The 24,610-nt window shown below is 37.6% G+C and overlaps 1 protein-coding gene across 1 annotated transcript; it reads right to left on the minus strand.

The window, feature by feature from the left end:
• Window positions 1-269: 269 nt before the first annotated feature.
• On the minus strand, window positions 270-24,610 carry LDHB (lactate dehydrogenase B). The gene is made up of 8 exons (XM_079141512.1): window positions 24,457-24,610; window positions 21,303-21,437; window positions 13,466-13,583; window positions 11,450-11,623; window positions 7,589-7,762; window positions 5,942-6,059; window positions 1,873-1,996; window positions 270-635 (listed from the first exon to the last, which is right to left on the minus strand). The coding sequence occupies exons 2-8, from the start codon at window positions 21,429-21,431 to the stop codon at window positions 468-470; spliced, it is 1,005 nt and encodes a 334-aa protein (XP_078997638.1). The 5' UTR covers window positions 21,432-21,437; window positions 24,457-24,610; the 3' UTR covers window positions 270-467.

A 24,610-nucleotide genomic window follows, 5' to 3' on the forward strand; every position in this document is an offset into this window, starting at 1 on the left:
CCCTATTTTAAGAGGTTCTTCCTCTTAGAGAATTAAAATACAGCTCATACATGTTGAAATCCATTATAACTTTGGTTGTAGCCTTAAAACATTAACCAGACTCTCAGGACAACAAAATCATGGAAAATACTGTGAAAGAGAATTTTTGTGCTGTCTGGAAGGAGGAGTACAGAAGATGTAGTGTAAGCAATCCAGGGATGTAGGGACATTTATGATGTGTGGGAAAAATAATTTGAAAAATCTTTCAGAAATCATTCCAGAAACAGATGCACACTAGAATAGTTAATTTTATTTGTTCAAGAGCTCATTACTGCAAGCATTAAAGTGAGCCTGGGCTTTGATCCTGTAGCCCGTATCACATATTAAGGAAGAAGCAAACTGATCCTTGTACATGAATGAAGACTAAAGGCTCAGGGTTAATCAATCACATTGTAGTTTTCCAATTTCTATAACCTACAACTCAATAGTCACAGGTCTTTTAGGTCCTTCTGGATGTCCCACAGGGTATCTGCACTTTTCTTGAGCTGAGCTACCTCATCATCCTTCAGCTTCTGGTTGATAACGCTGGTTAATCCCCGAGCATTAAGGACACAGGGAAGGCTCAGAAAGACTTCATTCTCAATGCCGTACATCCCCTGTAAGAACAAACTCATTTGATTAAGAATGATGACAGGACCATGTTTGAACAGAGTTGTGGAAAACTAGGTAAGCATAAATTCATTCTAGACCCATGTTTTGAAGGTTCTGGATGTGAAGGATGCAAGCGTATAACTGATAAAACCAGATAGATACAAGAAAGTAATAAGCCCTTGACTGAGCTTTACTCAATGTGTTTTATTGAACATTGCTCTCTATTTAGATGCACTTGAATAAAATTTGACATATGAATCTTCAAATTAGATATTTTCCAATTATAGTTCTTAATGGACTACTTTCATGAAACCCTAGGTTTCCTAAAGATTTTTAGTTAAGGAAAGAATTAAATAGGTGATAATATTACATAGGTGGAGGGAATAATGAGGGTGGCCAATCTGAAACCTAAGGAATAGCTGGAGGCCACTAAAAGACAAGATTCCGGTCACACCCAAGAGGGGCTGACAAAAAGCACTTTACCAGTTTATATTAGGTAATTTTCAGAGTCAATTTAACACAACAACTAGTCAGATTAATTATATTAAAGTTACTTTAATATGATCTTTTTAACTTTGCAATTTCAAAAATTTTGTACATACACAAAAGTAGAGTACATATCCCAAGACGCTGCCATTACCCAATTTTGGCCATACTTGCTTTCTAAAGTTACTATTTTAAAACAAACATCCAACACCATGTTTTATGCCGTAAGACTTGTGTGCATGTTTCTTTTTGTTTACTGCACTCCCCACTCACTTTTTCACCCCTGGCACTGACTTGTGGAAAATGAGTCGGCTACCTTACACAATACTTCAATACGATTTTATTTTTGCTTTATTAACTTCTACTTAACTATTTTGTGGTTTTGCTCCACAGCTTTTGAATTATAGGAAATTTACTAAGGTATCAGGTACTGCATGAAAGGCAGTCTACAAGTTCATCACACCAACTTAAAATGAAACTATTATATGCATGCAAATAATCATATATTGTAAGGGTGTGCTGAATAAGATTCATTCATAATATTTAATTTGCCACATCATATAAAAAAGAATTATAAAAATTTATCAGATGTTGCTCTTGTTCTAAACTTCTATTGGAAAAAGGAAAAAGTAGTTTACATAGAACTTTGAGATACAGAAATAATTGTGAACTGTAACTTTACCTTAGCCTTTAATAAACAAACCTATTTATAGGATATAATGCTCACATTTATATATCTTGCACTGTATGCCTTACCTTCACCATGGTTGACACTGGATGAATCCTGGATAGATTTTTAAACATGGATTCAATGAGGTCAGCCACACTTAACCCAATAGCCCAGTTGGTGTATCCTTTTAGCTTGATGACTTCATAGGCACTAAGGAAAATAAATCATAAAGGAGGTTATTGAAACCAGAGCCCTGGATTTGACTTCTGTTTTATTTCTTACTAATTGTAATATTAGGTTAATTACTTTATCTTTCTTGACTCTTCCCTCTTCTTTAAAATGGATGTTCATATTATCTATTCCATAAGCTAAATACTGTTAAATGAATTCATATATAAACAAAATACATAAAACCGTTAAGTACTGTATGGTAGACAATCTATTAACATATTGATAAATTATAAAGACTTTTTCAACTTTGAGACTTTTTTATTTTTTAGTTGTAGATGGACACAATACTTTTATTTTATTTATTTATTTTTATGTAGTGCTGAGAACTGAACCCAGTGCCTCACACATGCCAGGCAAGCACTCTACCACTGAGCCGTAACCTCATCCTGAGATTATTTTTTTCTATGTATATCAAATTCCTCAAAAAATCATTAAAATTGAATTAGAATTTTCTATGTTCGAGATATCAGTTAGTCTTTCTGCAAAAAAGACTAACTAACTGATAAGACGCAACTAACTGATAAAAGTTCCCGCCCCCAGCAACAATCCTGCGGGAATTTATCGGAGGTGGACTGGGAATGAACTACTTGTATTACTTTATCTGGGCTACTTCCTTGCTTGCTTGCTTATTTGCTAGTTTATAGAGGAAGAGAGGCTTTGCTTACTTTTAGTTTTAGAGGAAGAGAGACTTTGCTTAATTTTAGAGGTGCTACTCTTTCAAAGATATACTGTTATCAGAGGTCTACTGCTTCTTTTTTGGGGGGGGGGGGGTGCTGGGGATCGAACCCAGGGCCTTGTGCTTACAAGGCAAGCACTCTACCGACTGAGCTATCTCCCCAGCCCCGGTCTACTGCTTCTTAAAGGTGGGTTGCCTCTTGGAGGTGCCGGGTGCGGCGTGCAGCATGCAGCCTGCGTCCTGCAACCTGCGATGCCCCCTTCTGCTATCTGCGACCTGCGACCCCCCTTCTGCAATCTGCGACCTAGAGGTGTGTGCTTTAGTCCTCCGGAGCATGCGCCCAGTACCAACCAAGAAAGAATGAGGAACATCTGTTGACCACTAGCACAGAGGAGACATTAACTAATCAGGCCCTCTTTCACCACTTCTATTCAACATCGTTCTTGAGACTCTGGCCAGAGCAATTAGACAAACCAAAGAAATTAAAGGGATACGAATTGGAAAAGAAGAACTCAAACTATCCCTGTTCGCTGATGACATGATTATATATTTAGAGGAACCTGGAAATTCCACCAGAAAACTCTTAGAACTCATAAGTGATTTCAGTAAAGTAGCAGGTTACAAGATCAATGCCCATAAATCCAATGCATTTTTATACATAAGTGATGAATCTTCAGAAAGAGAAATTAGGAAAACTACCCCATTCACAATAGCCTCGAAAAAAATAAAATACTTGGGAATCAATCTCACAAAAGAGGTGAAAGACCTCTACAATGAGAACTATACAACACTAAAGAAAGAAATTAAAGAACACCTTAGAAGATGGAAAGATCTTCCATGTTCTTGGATAGGCAGAATTAATATTGTCAAAATGGCCATACTACCTAAAGTGCTATACAAATTCAATGCAATTCCAATTAAAATCCCAATTGTGTACCTTACAGAAATAGAGCAAGCAATTATGAAATTCATTTGGAAGAATAAGAAACCCAGAATAGCTAAAGCAATCCTTAGCAGGAAGAGTGAAACAGGGGGTATTGCAATACCAGATCTTCAACTCTACTACAAAGCAATAGTAACAAAAACGGCATGGTATTGGTACCAAAATAGAAAGGTAGATCAATGGTACAGAATAGAGGACACGGACACAAACCCAAATAAATACAATTTTCTCATACTAGACAAAGGGGCCAAAAATATGCAATGGAGAAAAGATAGCCTCTTCAACAAATGGTGCTGGGAGAATTGGAAATCCATATGCAACAGAATGAAACTAAACCCATATCTCTCACCATGCACGAAACTAAACTCAAAATGGATTAAGGACCTCGGAATCAGACCAGAGACCCTGCAGATTATAGAAGAAAAAGTAGGTCCAAATCTTCACCTTGTTGGTCTAGGACCAGACTTCCTTAACAGGACTCCCATAGCACAAGAAATAAAAGCTAGAATCAACCACTGGGATAAATTCAAACTAAAAAGCTTTCTCTCAGCAAAGGAAACTATCAGCAATGCGAAGAAAGAGCCTACAGAGTGGGAGAATATCTTTGCCAATCATACTTCAGATAGAGCACTAATCTCCAGAATCTATAAAGAACTTAAAAAACTCTACTCCAAGAATTCAAATAGTCCAGTCAACAAATGGGCTAAGGAAATGAATAGACACTTCACAGAAGAAGATCTACAAGCAATCAACAAACATATGGAAAAATGTTCAACATCTCTAGTAATAAGAGAAATGCAAATCAAAACCACCCTAAGATTCCATCTCACCCCAATTAGAATGGCGATTATCAAGAATACGAGCAACAACAGGTGTTGGCGAGGATGTGGGGAGAAAGGTACACTCATACACTGCTGGTGGGGCTGCAAATTAGTGCAGCCACTATGGAAAGCAGTGTGGAGATTCCTTAGAAAACTTGGAATGGAACCACCATTTGACCCAGCTATCCCACTCCTTGGCCTATACCCAAAGGACTTAAAATCTGCATACTACAGAAATACAACCACATCAGTGTTCATAGCTGCTCAATTCACAATAGCCAGACTGTGGAACCAACCTAGATGCCCTTCAATTGATGAGTGGATAAAGAAACTGTGGTATATATATACTATGGAATATTACTCAGCCATAAAGAATGATAAAATTATGACATTTGCAGGCAAATGGATGAAATTGGAGAATATCATGCTAAGTGAGATAGGCCGATCTCAAAAAGCCAAAGGACAAATGATATCGCTGATAAGTGGAGGATGACACATAATGGGGGGGAGGGAAGGGTTAGAGTTAGGGTTAGGGAGGGGGGCAAGTATGGAGGAAGGAACTACTGTATAGAGGGTAAAGAGGGGTGGGAGGGGTGGGGGGAAGGGAAAAAATAACAGAATGAATCAAACAACATTGCTCTATGTAAATTTATGATTACACAAATGGTATGCCTTTACGCCATGTACAAACAGAGAAACAACATGTATCCCATTTGTTTACAATAAAAAAAAAAAAAAAAAAGTAGATCACGCCTTGTTAACACTAATTATGTGCCACCTCTTGGCTCAATGCCAGCCGCCATCCTAGAGCTACCTGAACATGTCTCTGCAAGTGTGTGCACGTGCATGTGTGCTTTTACTTAATTTTAACAGTAAGTCTATGACTATACAACTCTACAGAGGAGATTCACCTTAAAGGCTGAATGGCCCCCCGAGACTACACAGTGTCAGTGCCAGGATATAAACCTAGGCCCAAATTATTGACTCTATTTTGAAACAATGCCTTATTTTATGATGGGCAAAGGCCACAGAAAAAGGATGGTTGAAAAAAGAAGAAATGGCTTCAAAAGCCAAGAAAAAGTGGAGGAAATCTTTAGTTGAATGTGAAAGAAGCAGAGGACAGTTTAAATACTTTCAGCAATCTGCCTTTGGTACTTTTCATAGGTGATTATGAGATAACACGTGTCTAGGTTTACCTTTGTAGGTAAACCAAACTTCTTTGTTGACAGGTGGCAACACGAAGGCTCTCCTCACTTTGAATTCCATGTTGGGTTTGGGTTACCTCTGTAATAGCTCTTTCTCGAGAGAGAAAATATTTGCTTCCCTAGGGGGACTGGCAGAGCAAGCCTGACCAGTCTAAGGTGATAATTGCATACTGACTACAGTAAGAGTTTACCTGATTAGGCAGCCATGAACACTGTTTGCAATTTTATCCACGTAAAGAGGAAAATAAATCCTCTTAAGCCAAGCTCCCTTCCACTTGCCTTTCAACCACCATCTTATGCACTTCCTTCCAGTTTTCACTATCGTTGTCCGTTCCCATTTCTGGATTTAGATCCTGGAGAGAAACACCAGCTACGTTCACTCCACTCCACACAGCCACTATAAAAAAAAATAATAATTAAAAAAGATAGGCATTCTAGATATTTATTTCTTTAAAATCTCTTAATCCATATTCTGCCTTCTAATGCAAGTCACTGAATTAGCTGGTACCACTCCAATGACAAGTGACTAGTACAGTCCCCCCTTAGGGGAGACGATTGGTCTGATGTTTGCCTTCAAATAGCAACATTTCTGAACTTTTAATTTCCAACAAGTTTGGTGCAAAAAATCATTGTCCTAATTACAAAGAATATGAAAATTTTTTGCCTCTCTCTAGGTTTGTCAAATCATAATGGATTCTAGTTTGGGACCCATCCTAAACTTTTGATTTGAGTTTTCAAACTTGCCTCCTGCTTACTTTTTTCTAATATAACTCATAACTTCTAAGTAAAAAATTAATCAATCAATCCACCAATCTAGGGTAAGACCCCCAAACCAAATTATACAAATACTTTGAAATAAACAAGGGTCTGTTTAATTTAGGGGAGAAAAATGTCAGAAAGGGTTACAAAAACTAGCATGCTAACTGGACCTGGAAACACAAGACATGTGCTCCTCAGGGACCTCTGGAGAACACAGAGACTCAGGAAGTATGAGTGAGGCACAGGTGAAGTCTTGTGTGGCTGACAGCTATGAAGGCAAAGCTGCTCACAGCCAAGAAAGACCCCATTAGTCCACCAGTTCTACCATCCAGCCAACTGGGCATTTCCAGGGTCTTAGGTGAAATCTGCATAATCATGTCCATGTGAAAACAGCTTCTCTCTTATTTCATGTAGACAATACAGATCAATATCAGTATAGAAATAGGAAAAAAAAACATGTTTGGGGAAAAAGTGAGTAATGAGAAAACAGAGCGTTGGACAGCAGTCATATGCTTTCCATTATGATGCTATGGGGTGGCCACAGCGTTACGGAAGTACAAAAGTTAAACCTAACCACGAGGAAACCATCAGACAAAACTAACTGATGGACAGTCTACAAAACAACTAACCTGATTTTTTAAAAATGTCAAGATCATAAAAAATAAAGGTTGAGGAACTATTCCAGACTACAGAGGGTAAGGACATAGAGATGTAATGAGAAATGTTAGGATGGATCCTGAATTGGGAAAAAAGTTTTGGTGGGATTATTGAGACAGACAGTGACCAAACTGACTATGAATTGCAAATTAGATAATATGGCATCAATGACACATTTCTTGATTTTGATAAGAGTACTGTGGTCAGAAAAAAGAAAATCCCTGTTTTTAGTAAATACACGCTAAGGGACTTATGGAGAAAGAGCCAGATGATTATGATTCATACTTAACAAATCAGAGTAAATATCGAAAGATAAAGGTAATAGAGAAAAAGATTAAGATAAAGGTAAGAGAGAAAAAAAGAGTAAATAATCAAGCAAACTGGGATGAAAATTTCAAACTTCTCTGAAGTACAGAGTCTACAAAGATAAAACTAAATCAAACAAAAAATTCAGAACGGCAAGATCAATACTATAAAAATACAGTAAATATTTTCTGTTTTTTTTTTTACCACTTGAATCTCCATGTTCTCCCAGAATCCATCCATGGCAGCTGCTGGGATGAATACCAAGTTTCTCAGCCATGAGATAGCGAAATCTAGCAGAATCCAGATTACACCCACTTCCAATCACACGGTGCTTGGGTAATCCACTTAGTTTCCAGGTAACATATGTAAGAATGTCCACTGAGTATTTTAGAAAAAAATACAGGTAAGTAAATCGGAACCAATTGCAACTGCTATCCCAGTTAGTGGGGGCCCTGGCTTCTCCTCCCCAACTTCCTCATTTCCCAAAGGAGATGTGGCAGGAAAGATATAATACTTTTTCCTTTTCATAACCAGAGATAATGGGTGAGAGAGACACAAGGACAAACCTTTCAGTATTATTAAAGAGATCTTCTAAAACATGAAGTATACAATGAATTGTGCTTTTTATATTTACATTGTTACCTGACGTAAGAATACAAAGGAACCCTGCAGATGGATTAAGTTGAAAGAGAAAAAGGGTTGAATCAGATTCTCACATGGATTTCCACCAGTTCTTATATTCTATGATAATGATTGTCATCAGAAAAAAAAAAAAAAAAAACATTTATTATTAAATTACTGAGGCATAACATCATATATAATTCAGTAAACTTTTTTAAAGATTTTGTTTTGAGACAGTGTCTTACTAAGTTGCCTTGAACTTGAATTCCCTTGAACTTGTGATCCTGCTGCCTCAGTTTCTCAAGTAGCTGGGATTATGGGCATGTGCCATAACGCTTGGCTGTTCAGCATACTATTGTTGACAGTAGATGGTATTAAACTTTTCTACTATTTAATGAAAGGACAACCATGACACAACCTTTGTTTCAGTGTGGCAAAGCCTCACAACTGCACAGGTAAAACTTGTGTTGGTCCAAATAGGGTCATAGCACTTGGAGGTAAGCTGGACAAAGCAGAAAAATGTGCACACAAGAAGCGGCAAATAAACTCTGCATCTTCCACCTCCACATTCGTCTACACGCACTGGCTAAACTATTTTAAGGATATTTTGGACTGGATAATTCCTCTTCCTTGACAACTTTGAGTCACTGGAAGAGACTCCCTAGAGAACTAGACTTGGAAGCAAGGACTACCTAAAAAGTCATATAATCAGTTAGTGACACCTGTCTGAGGTACAGCCACTTAATATGGCTAGCTATTTGTCATTCCACGTACATATATTAAATGTGTTGACACATTTAGTATATTAATATTATGCCTAACATGCACATATTAATGTTACACCTACCACGTACATATTTATAAACAAGACGGAACTATTTATTAAGGCTCAATCTACTTTCACAGTGAATAATACTGAAGCCATCTTTGTCCGTGCTGGCTGCCAACTCATGATATTCAATAAACTGTAAAGATTCCCCTGGCTCTTAGTCACAATCTTCCTCTAGGTGAAATACCAGAGAAAATTGTTTCACCATTTATCAATATGTCTTCTGTGTTCACTAACATGGCAAATTATAGACATTATAGAGTGACTAGGAACCATTTAAGCTGTTGAAGGACAAAATTACAATTTAGTTTGAGGATCTTAATTGACTTTATTTTTGACTCGAGGATCAGGCAGCACTTCATCCCACAAACTAGAGGAAGTGTCTATTTGGCTGAGCAGAAAAGTTTGCTTTTTATAACCAGAGAGAGGCTGAAAAGAAGCAGAAATAAAAGAACAAGAAGTGGATGGGTCATTTCAAAGTTACCTTCCTTGTAAGGTGAGGACAGAATAGTGAAAAATAACTGGTTAATCTCAGGCTATTTCAGATGACTTCTTTTGTGTAAAGATTAAAACAGAGCCAGGCACGGTGGTGTACACCTGTAATCCCAGCAGCTCTGGAGACTGAGTAAGAAGAACTGCAAGTTCAAAGTCAGCCTCACTAACGTAACAAGGCCCTGAGCAACTTAGGGAGGTCCTGTCTCTAAATAAAATATAAAAAAGGACTGGGAAAACATTTGGCCTTTGTTTTTTTGGGATTGGCTTATTTCACTTAGCATGATATTCTCCCATTCAATCCATTGATCTGCAAATGTCATAATATTATTCTTTTTGGCTGAATAATATTCATTGTATATATATATGTGTATATATATATATATATATATGTGTATATACATATGTGTATATATATATATACCACAGTTTCTTTATCCACTCATCTGCTAAAGGGCATCTAGGTTGGTTCCACAATCTAGTTATTGTGAATTGACCTGCTATAAACATTGATGTGACTACATTACTATAGTATGCTAATTTTAAGTCCTTTGGGTATAAACCAAGGAGTGGGATAGCTGGGTCAAAAGGTAGGTCTATTCCAAGTTTTCTGAGGATTCTCCATACTGCTTTCCAGAGTGGCTGAACCAATTTGCAACTCCACCAGCAATGTAAAAGTGTGCCTTTTTCTCCACATCCACGCCAACACCTATTATTGTTTGTTCCTGATAATAGCCATTCTAATTGGAGTGGATGATGATATATAATGGTGAAGGAGGGTGGGGGGTGAGAGAAGAATGGAGGAACTTTAGATTACATAGAGGGAAATGAGAGAGAGGGGGGTATAAAAATGGTGGAATGAGACAGATAGCATTACCCTATTTACATGTATGGATTACATGAATGGTATGAATCTGCATCGTGTACAACCACGGAAATGAAATGATGTACCCATTTGTCTACAATGTATCAAAATGCAGTCTAAAAAAAATAAAATAAAAAAAGGGCTGGGACATGGCTCAGTGGTTAAACATCCCTAAGTTAAAGTCTCGGTACCGAAAAAAAAAAAAAAAAAAAAAAAAATTAAAACAGCATATCAATTGAAACTGGCCTGCTTGTGAAATCTGTTATTTCTCCAGTCCAGATTTATCTGGTCAGATAATGGTTTAGTTTCAGTGTGGTGATGTGGAACTGTGGCCTGAGTGACTCCATTTTGACTTTTAGCCTGATCTGTTGAGGCCTTGTGCAGGAGCCTGGTCCCTCACAATGGCCTCCTTTATTCTGTAAGGCAAAAAAGTAGCATTGTTTCCAGTCAGAAGTTTTAATGTTTACTTTCCATGTATTTAGCAAGGAAAGTAGTTTTTAAGTTATAACATTTGATGTTAGCAAACATTTGTCCATCAATATAGTCAATTTCTATTTTTAAAGTGGAACTGGTTTATAACTTTTAAAGATTCTTTTTCAAATTCAATCTGATTCAATTCTAAAAGTTTTATTGTTGTTTTCTTGGTACTGGGGATTGAAACCAGGGATGCTTAACCACGAGCCACATCCCCAGTCCTTTTATTTTTATATTTTGAGATAGGGTCTTGCTATGGTGGAGGCTGGCCTTGAACTTGTGATCCTCTTATCTCACCTCCTGATCCACTGGGATTACAGGCTTGGGCTACTTCACCTGGCAATTCTAAGATTTTTTTAGAGATGAGGATACCAGATTGGGTTTTCCAGCAGAGGAGGTCAAATAGGTTAAAATGGTTTTTATTTTTGTTGTTGTTGTTGTTTTTTTTACAAATTGAAGCCATGTTCAAATGTTTCAGTCCTTTCTTATTCTTCACTCACAGGATAATCTTTCAAAAATTTCTTGAAAGACTTCAGATTACAACAAACCCAGATGAAACAAAAAGAGGACAGTTCGTGATATAACTTCTCTCACATTTTCTTGGAACATTTGGCCAAGGGACAGTGTCATGTATTTTGCAAAGGTCATCCTTTTGTAGGCAATAACCAAAGACATGTGAGCCACTTCTCCTAGTCAACACAGGGACTGACCTTCAGTCCAAAACAACAACACAAAACCCCAAACATTACACTGAACAAAACTGGGATTTCAAATATTATAATACCTGGGTTGGAAACCACAATTATGATGCAATCGGGACTGTACTTGACGATCTGAGGAATAATGAATTTGAAGACATTGACATTTCTCTGCACCAGATTGAGACGACTCTCCCCCTCCTGCTGACGGACTCCTGCAGTTACCACCACAATCTTAGAATTGGCAGTCACAGAGTAATCTTGAAGAAAGGAAGAAAAAGCATTTCTTAAATACAACTTTTCATCAAGCTCACTATACACGATATGCTCTAGCACTCTAAATAGACATAAGGTTCTAGAATTCAATGAGACTTAAGTTTTCAGTAATGAAAGTTTCTGAAGTTTGGGTTGGGGATGCAGCTCAGTGGCAGAGTGCTTGTTTAGCATCCACAGGGCCCTGAGTTTAATCCTGACTGCCACAAAAACAAGACAACAAAGCAGGCTTTGAAGTTCAGTGCCCCCGCGGCCATTTTCCTCCTTTAGCCACACTGAAGCAATCCAACTGTAAAACTGGCTTGAAAAATCAATCGAGGAAGTAAAGATGACCCTAAATTGTTTCTAGATAAGAAATTCATTGGATTTTCAGGAATAAACCAAAGCATACACAGTGAGGCTAAAGTATAATAGGCACACTTCCACCAACAACAAAAATCTATTTTTGTGTTCTTAGTAAAGCAAGAATAATTCAGTAAAACAAAGAAAATCAATTTTAAGTTGCTTTTAGGCATATAATGCTAATAATAACGGGAAGGAAGACACTGTTTGGGGCTATAAACTGAAACTTAGATTTCTAAACACTCAGCATTTTAAGGGAGCATATTCACTTTCTAGCAGTGAAAAGTATTTCTTTTTTTGGGGGGGGGGCAAAGTATGTCCTTTTCAAAATCATTGGACTTGAAGATTTAATGTTATCCTTGCATGTAATAGCCATAGAGGGGTCACAGAACTAAACAAGCTATAATGTGACTTTTCCCTCCCATAAAAATGGAATAATAGTATCAACCCCTCATAGGACTCTTGTGAAGTTAAGATGAGATAATACATGCAAAAAAAAAAAAATTACACTCAACATTATTAATTCAATTAGCAATAGCTATTATGGTTTCTTCAAGGCACTCAAATTGCTGGAGCCAGAGGAAAAGAAGAAACTGCCTGCACTAGATTCACCAGGATGGGAAGAAGACCAATTTCCCACTAGGGAATGAGGGAGGAGAGGAGGAAGTGGAGACAAGTGCAAACACAGGTCATTTTAAATTGTGAAGATGTATGTAGGCCCTGCTAGAGGTTTTAGATTACAGAGAAGAACCTATGCAAAGGCAGGAGATCTTTTAAAGAAAGAAGTGTATTCAAACTTTCATTTCAGGAAAATCTGCTAATTGGGGAGTAAAGATAATTAGTACAGTTGTGTGGAACATGGAGTCCACAATCATTTTCTACATGTTCTTCCAGTGTGAAAATGTCAATTTGTCTTATATGCTTTTTAGCAGAATGGATGGAAAATGGGTTTCTGGAAACCGATGAAAGAAAACTGGACTAAATGGGAAAGATGGTACACAACTACCCAAACAATGTTATATATCATAATCAGTTATTTTCTCTTAGTGATATATATGCACGATCATTTTTGGCTAACAAATTTGTTTCTACTGACTGCCAATGACAAGGGAATGTAAAATGAATGCCTTAGGAATGAAAGTTTAAGTACAATAAAGAAATAAGAACAAGTTTTTTAAAGGAGAAAAAATTGGATGAAAATTTTGTAGTATTTGAAGAATATACTAAAACAAATCATGAACATTTTATTGTCAACAGTCACTGAAGTAACAGTTCTAAAAATTCAACTTTTGCTAATTAAAAAGTTTAAGATTGGGGTATACCTCCATACTACAGCACTTGTCTAGTATGTATAAGGATTCCTAGCACTGCAAAATTACAATAATGATAAATTCAAAATAAAAGCTTATTATGCTGTAAAGTACATTACAAGTGCATTTTTTTTGTCACTAAATTATTAGATCACTTTGGGTGTGAAATGAAACTACCTTTATCTGCCACAATTTTAGGTGTTTGAAGAAATAAGCTTCCATGTTGCAGATCCATCATTTCTCCTTTGAGCTTATCTTCCAAAACATCCACCAGAGCAAGTTCATCAGCCAGAGACTAAAAACAAAACAGCAAGTGTTAGTACCTAAAGCCATGCTAGGATGCCTCAGCTCATGGTCTGACTCAAAGAGACCATTTAAATGCTAACCACCAAGTAGCTAAAATCCTATCTTGGATTCAACCATGATTTCATTAATATAATACAACTGTGTTTTAAAAATATGTGGACTTAAAAATTCTTTATGAAACCAATTGGTTCCACAGTGGGCATAGACATTAAGGGATAGGGGTGGTAAATAAGAAAGATATTCACTTGGACCCACAGACATTCTTGGGCAGTAGTGTGTCCAGCTCGGAGGTTACCCAAGTTCAGAAGTTTCTGGGAGATCAGATTTGGTTTAAATCACCAAGGGTGTGCATTCCCTTTGTCCTTGTTGAAGTTTGGAATGCTCAGGTCGACTCTGATCAATTCAGATGCTTCAGTGGGGACAGCAAGCAAATCCTTACATGTGGAGGCGTTCAACAATGGCAGAATTTTCCATACATGATTAATTCAAACCTGTGTCTCTGAATCTTGCCTGATGTCAGAGTTCCCTTTTTTTCTATTCTAATTGTCATTCTCTGCTCCCCACATCCAAAATAAAATTCTACATCAATAAATGTACTACAATTTAATCTCAATCTGGAATTATAATCTTTGTGTTCTCTGAATCTTTACATGAATAGTGAAAAGAAAGAAAAACAAAACAAAGTATTCTCCTTTTTAGAAATCAAGAATGAGCCGAGCATGGTGGTGCACACCTGTAATCCCAGGGGCTCTGGAGGCAGGAAGAGCTCAAGTTCAAAGTCAGCCTCAGCAACTTAGTGAAGCACTGTTCCAAAATGAAAAAAATATATATAAAAATAAAAAAGGGCTGGATGTGGCTCGGTGGATAAGAGCCTCTGGGCTCAATCCCTGGTACCAGACAACAACAACAACAACAAAGAAATCAAGTATGTTCTTCAGCAAGTCCTTGATCTTTTCTTCTTTCGCAAAAATGAGAGGGAGAGATGGTCGATCTAGATGCATCTAAACCAAGCTTTAAAATTCCCTTCTCTTACGGATGCCCATAATTTACAAACCATTTAAAATGTGGCTATCCCTCTCATTGAAATACCACTAAAGTTCTTGCCCCTACTGTTTTTAGGACTGTTAGTAAAATAATGAATAGGATATTGTCAATATTAAGAGTTTTTTTAAAAATGTAAATACCCACTTCAGGAAGAGCTGTGTGATCATTTACATAGCAAAAGGTATTGATGGGGTCCAAGGAGCAGTCTGAAGGAAAGGTACAGTAGGCCAGATGAAGTGCAGGAGTCAGGAGGGCATAGCCAGCAGAGGAGAAGCAGAAGAGAAGTGAGGAGGCCATGAGAAGCCTGACCTACTTTGTCTGGAAGCAGGCCCTGGTTCCTGTAGGACCTACAAATGGGCAGGGTCCCAAGCTGCTAGAATGAAAGTGGGGCAAACCTCAGTATTTCAACGGGCTTGCTGGTGAGGAGCCTGCGGGACGGAAGACTTCCTGTAACTAGATGTGATTTTAATGTTAAACAACTGAATTGCAGTATTTGAAAACTTTTGAAATGGCCAATTTGTGAATTGGAGGTGACTTAGAAATATTTTCTCATTTCTAGGCAGTCAGTCCTGTCTCTCAGGGTTTCACATTCATGAATTCAACTACACTTGGATCAAAAATATTTTTTTATTTGTTTTTATTTTTTATTTATTTATTTTTTGGGGGGTGGGGACTGGATTGAACCCAGTGTGCTTTACTACTGAGCTACAGCCGCAGTCCCTTTTTTCATTTAAAAAAAAAAAAAAAAAAAATTAACAAATTTTTTTAGTTTATTTTTATTTTTGAAGTTGTAGATGGACAACACATCTTTATGTGCCTATTTTTATGCCATGCTAAGGATCAAACCCAGTGCCTCACACATGCTAGGCAAGCACTCTACCACTCAGCCTCAGCACCTTTTTTTCATTTTTTGAGATGGGGTCTCACTAAGTGGTTTAGGGTCTTGCTAAATTGCTGAGACTGGCCCCAAACTTGGAGATCATCCTGCTTCACCCTCCCAAGTCATGGGAATTACAGGTACGAGCTACAGTGCCCAGCAGTCAAAGAAATATATATCTTTTTTAATAAAAAAGACTACATCTATAGTGAACACATACAGACTTCTTTTTCTTGTCATTATTCCTTAAAAAAGGTTACAGCTGCTTACATAGTATTTACATTGCATTAGGTGTTATAAGGAATCCAAAGATGGTTTAAAGTATATGGTATAAAGAAAGTGTGTAGGTTATGTGCAAACACTATATACCTTTGTATATAAGATCCTTAGATTTTGGTGTCACAGGGTCCTGGGATAACTATATATCAAATACCAGCATTGATTTTTTTTTTTTTTAACCATTTTTACTTAAACACAATTTGGCATTTTTAAAACCATTTTGTTCCTTTGCAACCTCTGACAAGATCACACAAAATTCCCATTTGTGTTTTCTAAGTCCTAAAGGAATACAATAAACTTCATAATAGCTATAATGGAACACTAGGAATATCAATCTTATTTTAGAAAGATCACATGTGTGTAGCTCAAGTCAACAGAACAACACAATTTAGTGCTTAAGTACAAAAGGATATCACAGGATCTCAGATCCTGTCTCTTTTTGAGTGGGTGCAGAGAAATGGCTGAGAAGTGCATTTTTAGCTGACAAGGAAGGAAAAGATCCAGCACTAAAAAAAAAAAAAAACCAAAAAAAAAAAAAAAACTGCAGTGCCAAATTTAGCTAGATCTGTATGACTCAATGTCCTCCAAAGGTAGAGGCACACAAATAGAATAAGTGTGACCAAGTACTGATGCTTTTGTTTGACTTAAATAAATCTGCCTCTTTATTCACATATTCTATGTCCTATGAATTTATCATACACATATTTTGCTTAAACTGTTAAGTATATTTAAAACTGTTTGAAACAGAAAGGTTTAATCTTACCATTAAAATGGAAAGGTTTAGATTAACTGCAAAAGCAATAATCTTATTAAGGAATAAGACCAGTTGGAAGACAAGAATATCATTGTTGACATCTTTAACTCTTATCACGAAATGGTTTTTCAATCTCAAGTCCTACATGGATAGGGCAGGGTCTTGTATTCTGCCTCTTGGTCCTTTTAGCTAATAAATTACTAGCACCAATGCCTTAATATTTGATGGTCACATTTTTATAGTCAAGTGTTTAGTGTACATAAAATAATGTTTCCAAATAATTAACTAAATGGACAAGCACCATTTATTCAATAACTTATTTTCTTCCCCTCTGAAATGTCACTTCTACCATATTATTAAATATAATTTGGGCCCATTTCAGGTTTTTAGTTTGTCCAGTAATCTATCCTTGTACAAATACCAAAATTCAACTATGTACTACTTGCAAAAACTACTTGGTTCCTGGGCATGGTGGTGCACACCTGCAATCCCACCTACCTACCTACTCAGGCAGCTGAGGCAGGAGGATCGTGAGTTCAAGGTCAGCCTAAGAAACTTAGCCAAATCCTGTCTCAAAATAAAAATTTAAAAAGGACCGGGGATGTAGCTCAGTGGTAAGTCCTTGCCTAGTATGTGTGAGGCCCTGAGTTCAATCCCCAGTACTAATAAAAAATAAAATAATAAAATAAAAATTACTTTGCAACATACTTGCAATGTTGCTTCTCCTAAGAGTTGCGTTACACTATACTTATACCTCAAAAAAGAATATATGCAGTTACAGTTGATTGAAGCAAGGACAGACACTCAAATCAAGACAGAGGGACTCAGGCTGAGGGACAGTGGTAATCTTGCCTGGAAGTTCTGCACAACCCTGACAACACAATGGGTTGACATTCAGATCCTCCTCTTGACAGCTAAAATGCAGAGCCCAAGATTGGTGGTAGAGCAAGGTATATTTGGCAACAGTAGCTGAAAAAGCAAAACTGGGCCAAAATTTGACAAAATTTAAGTGAAATTAATCAGTAATAACCAGAGAATTCATTAATTTAATACATATTTCCTATGGAATATGCCAGACATTATTCTACTAATCAAGAATAGTGTCAGGAACAGGGGTGGGTGCAATTCAGTAGTAGAGTACTTACCTAGCATGCATAGGCCCTGGGTATGATACCCAAAACCCCAAAATAAATATAAGAATAAAAAGGAACAGAATGAAGAACAAACCTAGTAATCTTTAACAAATCCAGTAATTTTTGCTTTCTCGGGATATATAGGAAGGGAATAAGAATTAAACTAACAAAATAAGATAATTCTAATGATAGAAATGCTATTAAGACCCAGAGGGCAAAGTGACATCAGTGAAGGCCTGCCTGCAAAAGTCATGCACTTGAATGAGAACCCTGAGTTTCTCATTCAAGTGCATGCAACCCTGAGGTCTAGGGAAGAACATCCTAGGAAAAACCACATAAAAGGGTTTAAAGTCAGAAATGAACTTGGTGTTTGGGAGTAAGAGATAAAGTCAGAGATGGTATCATGGCCATGCACTGGGAGGAGCTGCTGCACCGTGCTTCTCGTGCCCCTGGATCTGTGCGTACCTCTGTCTTGCTCTGGGACTGGCAGAGGTGAACTGTAGGGTGCTGCAGAATTTCAGTAAACCACTAGTTTTGGTTGCTATGGAGGCAAGGGTTGGGGGATGAGTAGGTAAAAGGAGAAGCAGAAAATAATGGCAGGGCACTGTGCAAGGGAGCCTCAGTTGCCTTCCTAGTCTAGAGAAGACTCGTGCCTTCACAACCTCTTGCTCTGATACCATAACTTCAACCACCTTCTGGGGCACAGCAACATGTGTCCTCTGTAAAGCACAGCAGCTATTCACTCAAAAAGGCCAGGCCTGGCACTTACAGTCTGGCTGCTCTTAGCCCTTGTGAGGTTTTGCTCCCCAACAGTAATAGAGATGTCAATACCTGCTGGAAGGTTTCACAGAGGAATGAATGAAATGATAAACAAACACCTGATGGACTGTTATTTGTCTTTCTCTATTAATATATTGAGGTTTCTAATCTTTCCCAAATATTTAAACAATTCTGAACTACTTTAATCTTGCCATTAAGAGATATTTTGACATTAGTTAACAAATGGTCTTTCAACAAGGTGACTCTTACGTTGTGTTTGTTTTCAAAACTATCCTTCATCAGATGGTCTCCACATAATATTTAAGGCATTTTGTGAAAAATAAAGGGAAGAGCAGTATAGTATTGAAAAATAGGAATCATAGCATCTACATTTGAAAACTTCAGCTGTGCTAGCAGCAGAGGCTGTTCTCTCAAGTACTTGGGTCAGGCCAAATTATTACATAACTCCAGCAGTCTCAACTTATTTACTGAAGACTTTTTAAAATTTGACTAAAAGATCATAGCTATACTTCTTATGAAATCATGAGTTCAGATATAGTTTCCTGAAAAGCACAAATGTTGATATCAGCAGTGGGAAAGAAAAACTTTTACTAGTATTTTATTAATACATTTTTGTTTTTAACTGCCTGATACTGGCATAGGGGAAAAAAAAAAAAAAAGAAACTGGAGTCACTATTGATAAGAGTTGAGAGTCTTGGCTTTAAAATAGACATGGTCTCCAACATATCAAGTTTTGACTCTAGGTTTTATAACTTCCAGTTGTGGGAAAGCAATGCACACCCCATAGGAAGTGTACTTTTATTTTCACTTATTGATCTTTTCTTGGCCTAGCTGCAGATCCCAGTCAACCTCATAATCACAATATTCTCCAGTATACTATGGTGCTAAGCTACAATATTCAGTAGCCTAAGTGTATTAAGTGCATTTTTTATAAACTTATGGGTTTATCAAGAAGTGCATCAAGTTTGCTGTGTAACGGTGAACAGCCTATGTAATTTCTTCAGGTTCAGCCACCTTATCTAAAAACAAATATATGAATAGGCCCTATCTTGAGATTGTTTAAAAAGCATTCTACTTAAAATACTTTGAACACAGTACATGCTCCATATGTGTTGTTAAATGTAAGCTGCCAAAGAACAGAGACTACTGAATTTGTGTTACTGTACTCAAATCATAGGTTATCTAGTCAATCAATCGAGAAATAAATGCCAAATAATAAAACTTTCGTCTGCGTACACTTCATATTTCAAGTGATTTTTCAGGTATCTCTTCTCAACAAATATTCAAAATTTATTCCTTTAGAATTTAAACTTGGAGGAGCTGGGGGTATACCCAATAGTAGAATGCTTGCCTAGCACGTGCAAGGCCCCAGTTTCAATCTCTAGCCTAAAAAACTTTGCAAACAGAAACAGATTTGGCTAGGAGTTTCTCAGGCACCTGAGGTACGATACAAAATGGCCCACGTGCTCTACCAAGGGAAAGGGAAGCTTGCATGCTTTCTTTCCTTTCTCTCCTCCTACTTTTAGGGCAGCATCTATACAAACAAGGAATCAATTCAGCAAGGTAAATAAGAAAAAGGCTTCTTTCCTCAAAAGCTTTGAGGAACTAAAGAAAACAAACCGGTTTGGACTGTAAGGGGTAGGTATGAGGTCAGCCAAGTCTATGAAGTTATACAGAGAACAAAGGCTTGAGAAGTAGGTGATTTGGTACAGCAGCTGTGTTGAAACTGACATTGAGAAATGCACTGATTGTGTAAAAATATGTCCTATTTGAGGAAATGTACCAAGGGACTCAGAAGTAAGAGCATAATGTCTGCAACTTATTCTCAAATATATGCTTGACAGAACAAAATGTTGGGAATTAGTAAATCTGGGTGAAGGGCATATTAAAGTTTTGATTTTCTTATTATTCTTGCAAGATTTTCTGTAAATTTGAAATTATTTCGAAATAAAACTACTAGTTGAAAGTTTAAGAGGAATCATAGAATATTCTCAAAAAGTCACTGCATAAATTACTCCTTAATTATAAAGGATAAAGGGACCCCTTACAGTAGAAGTGTTGCATACACCCCTTTAACCAGTGAATAAATTCAGCATCCCTGGAAACGAGATAAGTTGAACATCAAGTGTCCCCTGATGTGATGCATCGAGAAAAGCATGATATCAGTCATAATCTCATTCTCAAAATATAAGTTGGACTCAATCACAAGGAAGTACTAGACAAACAAATTGAGGGACATTCTACAAAACCGAATGGTCCCTATAAAATGTCAATAATACAAGAGACAGAGAAAGCTGAGTTGGGGCCAGAGGTGTAGCTCAGTGGTAGAACACTTGGTTTAGTATGTGTGAGGCCCTGATGCGTGAGGCCCTAGGTTCAATTCCCAGCAATGATAAAATGGGGGGCTGATTACATGTTCTACATTTAAAAAGCATAAATAGACATCACAAGTATATAAAGTAGGTGATCTTGGACTAATGTGAAAATAGCTATAAAGGGCATGATTTGACATGGAGAATTTTAAATACATATGCTCTATATTACATAATAGTACTGTAAGAATGTTAAATTTCCTGAGTGTAGTAACTATTGTGGTTACACAGGGAGAATAAAATTCTTTTAGGAGATGTGTGCTCAAGTACTTAAAGGTGAAGTGTCATGATGTCTACAACTACTTCAAATTATTCAGGAAAAAAAAAAGTTTTTAAAAGATTTAAAAAAATGAATGAATAAATAAATTGAGGAAGAGAAAATTTTAAATATTAAAAAAAACCCTAAAGTACATAAAGAGCTGTGTACACAAGCTGAAATTGTATCACGTATAGTGTTCTTAAAATGTACCTTTCCCAGAATGCTGATAGCACACGCCATACCAACTTGTCCAACACCCACTACAGTGATCTTATTGTTGGGGACTGCTGTGTCTTCTTCTGCAACTGGTGCAATGAGTTTTTCCTTAAGGGTTGCCATTTTTAACTGCAAGAAAAGAATCAAAACATTACACATGTGTCCACATAAGAAATCTGAATGGGAGTTGTCCTTAGGATATTACTGTTGCAATTTTAAACTAAAGTACAACTTAAAATGAGCCTAATGACAGTGGTAGAGCATTTGCCTACCATGCACAAGGCCCTGGATGCAATCATTAGTACCACACAAAAAACAAACAAATAAATAAATAAATAATTAACATCCCAATAATATTCTATGACACAAGAATATATTTTAAGGAACCAAGTGACTTATTTAGTGGAAAATTTAATCAAGGACAAAATCTCCATGAAGCCACTTAGAATTGAGATTTTTCTCTTAAGCCTAGGACTCCATATATTTAATAAGTTGCAATCATTGGTCTTACATCCATTTTTGCTGTAACCATTTATTTACTGGCTAAAAGACAGGAACATTTATATTTAAATAAGCTAATTTGTTTCATTTGCCCCTATCTATGTGTAACTATGTTAACTACTTAACCTATGCTTAAGCTAGGTCAAAAAGAATGGCCAATCATGAATATATTCTATTAATAGCTACTATAAGGACTGGTTCTTACAGTGAAATTGTATCATATATGGTATTCTTAAATTTCATATAAAATGTGTCACAATGTATCAAATGTACAGTAAGTGCTTAGTTAAGTACATGATGACAAAATGGTGATGAATAATGTTGGTGAAAACATATGACTGTACATTTCTTTTGGTAAACCCTGGAAACTTTTTAGATGGTGGGCAGATAATACATTTTCCTTTCAAAGGGTCACATTAAGAGGATCAGCCTTTGAATCAATTTCTTTCCAACCACTTGAAATAAAGAAAAAAAATTTTTTTAAATAAATTCAAACTGTTGGAAAGCATTTTATACAATACCACCCAATGTGTCTATGTCAGATAAATTTTCTGGGTAACCGAAATAAATGGGAAAATCTATGGAAACAAACATCAATTATGTGGCAATTTTGTACACAAAAGGTACTGCCCTACCTTCTTAAACAGGTTACAGACAATAAATAAGCCTTTTTTGCATAATTATGTATTGTAAGTATAGTTACCCATCATATGTCTAATAATTAAGTGTATTTTTTAGTTTTCATGATGGACTGTTGCATCTGAGGCTACTGTACCTGCTTCGAACTGAGTCAACTCATTCTGGTCTTATTTTTGCTTCTAATCTGCAATGGACTAAGTAACAAAACCAGGTTTAGTAAGTGAACATGTTAAAGGGTTAGTAAGACTCTTAGTAAGAATAAAGTACCTGAATTTGGAGATAATCATGTAATAACTATTTTGGTTCCATGTCTATTTTTTTTCTTTCTAAAAACTATTTTCCACAATCTGAAACAACTAAATTAAGAGATTATTTTGCTTCTTCAGATCACATTTACAGTTTTCTAGTGAATGCTAAAAAGATCCAATGTAGTACAAGGGCCCCCACAAATGGAAGACCTTAAAATGCAATTCAAACCTGTCCTGCACTTGAGCAGAATCAGAACTAATTTCTTCTTGTTGAACTCAGTTAAAACTGCAGTTTCCTCCCATTTAAGCTTATTTTTGTTAGTCGGTTTAAAACCCTTTAGGTATACAGGGGTTCTAGTAAGCCATAAAAAACAAAAATCTAGAATTGGTTGCCAGATAAAAAGTTATTCTGATAGACTATTTATTTATTTATTAACCGTTTTTAGATTCTTCTTTTCCCCACATTTTTTTTTTATTGGTGCACTATAGTTACACAAAATGATGGGATTTATTGTTACACATTCATGCATGCACACAATACAATTGACCGACATCATTCCCCAGTACTCTGATAGACCTTTTAGTTTTAGTTTTGGGGATTTCAGAACTACAATTTAGAGGCTCCAACTAGTACTGATTCTTTCAGATCTTTCTGGAGAAAATATTTTTAATTGTTCCTTAATAGGAATTATTTTTAAAAAAATAAGAAAATGGTTTGCATTATATGCAGTCCTCTGCCAAATCAGAGCGATGGCTATAGGGAAAAAGAATGCCAAACAGCTTAAAAGCAACCAGGGATTCCTGGTCCTTTACATCTCCCACCCCTGTGGCTATAAATACTGGAAATGTGCCAGTGCCTTAAGTTCAGGAACAAAGATCCTCTGCAGCATCTCTCATTCTAACCCTTTAAAACCCGGGTTTGCCATCTAATTCCTCCACGCAGTGAGTGCCGGCTCTCCCCTTCCCCCACAGCCCAGGCCCCACCTGCAGTTTGCTCTGTTCACCGCCCACAAGCCACCTCTTCCTCCAGGCGACTGGCAGCGGACAAGGGCAGGTCACGAGGAGGACGGGCAGCAAACACAGATCTCCTCGGATAAAGTCTCTGGGGAGAAGTCTAGGCCCTCCTTACTCTCAGCACCCAATGCTGGCAAAATAAACAACTCTCCTGAGCATCAAGAGGCCAGGAAAGCGCCGGCATAGGGCTCAGAGGGCAGGGAAAGAATGTAGTGCGGGGCCAAACTTGCAGATCATTAGATGCTTTTATCCCCATCCCAGCAAACGCAGAGAGAGTTTTCCACTTCCCTGGGATCCAGGTTCAAAACCGCCAGCCTTCATCTGCCACCTGGTTTCTTCCCCCACCCCCAGCTCCTCCAGCACGTGTCCCGGATCCCGCCAGCAGGCACTGGGGGTGATGTGCCCGCCATCAGTCGATCTAGGGCACAGTAGGGCCTGGTTTTGCTAAAAATGCAACAAGTCTCTCCCCAGATAGAACGCAGGCCGAAGATGGGCCTTGCAGAGGCGAGGACAAAGCCTGGGACTCCGCCGCAGCCGCTTCTCTCCACCTTGTGCTACCCGGGCCCTCCCACGGCCCGCGGCCCCAAACCGAGTCAGGGCCCAAGTGGGGATGCTCAGGACTACAAGCCCAAGAGGGCAGATGTGCTTCTTGGTCCCTCCTCCCGTTTTGCCACTCAATTACTCCCTTGCACGTCCCATCCGGTGTGTCTGTGAGCCAGGATTCAGGGTCCTGGGCTGAAACCTACCAGGCGAGAGAAGGCTCTCGAGACCGCTGGAAGAGTCTGGCGAAGACAATGTCAGCTGCGCGCGTCTCCTCGGGCGCCGGATCTGCTGCCAAGGAGGAGGCGGGGCCCACACCCTCCGCAGCCTCTTAGGTTTCTCTATTGTGATTGGAAACCC

This window comes from Sciurus vulgaris (genome assembly GCF_902686455.1).
Source record: "Sciurus vulgaris genome assembly, chromosome: 5".
NCBI classification, from domain to species: Eukaryota; Metazoa; Chordata; class Mammalia; order Rodentia; family Sciuridae; genus Sciurus; species Sciurus vulgaris.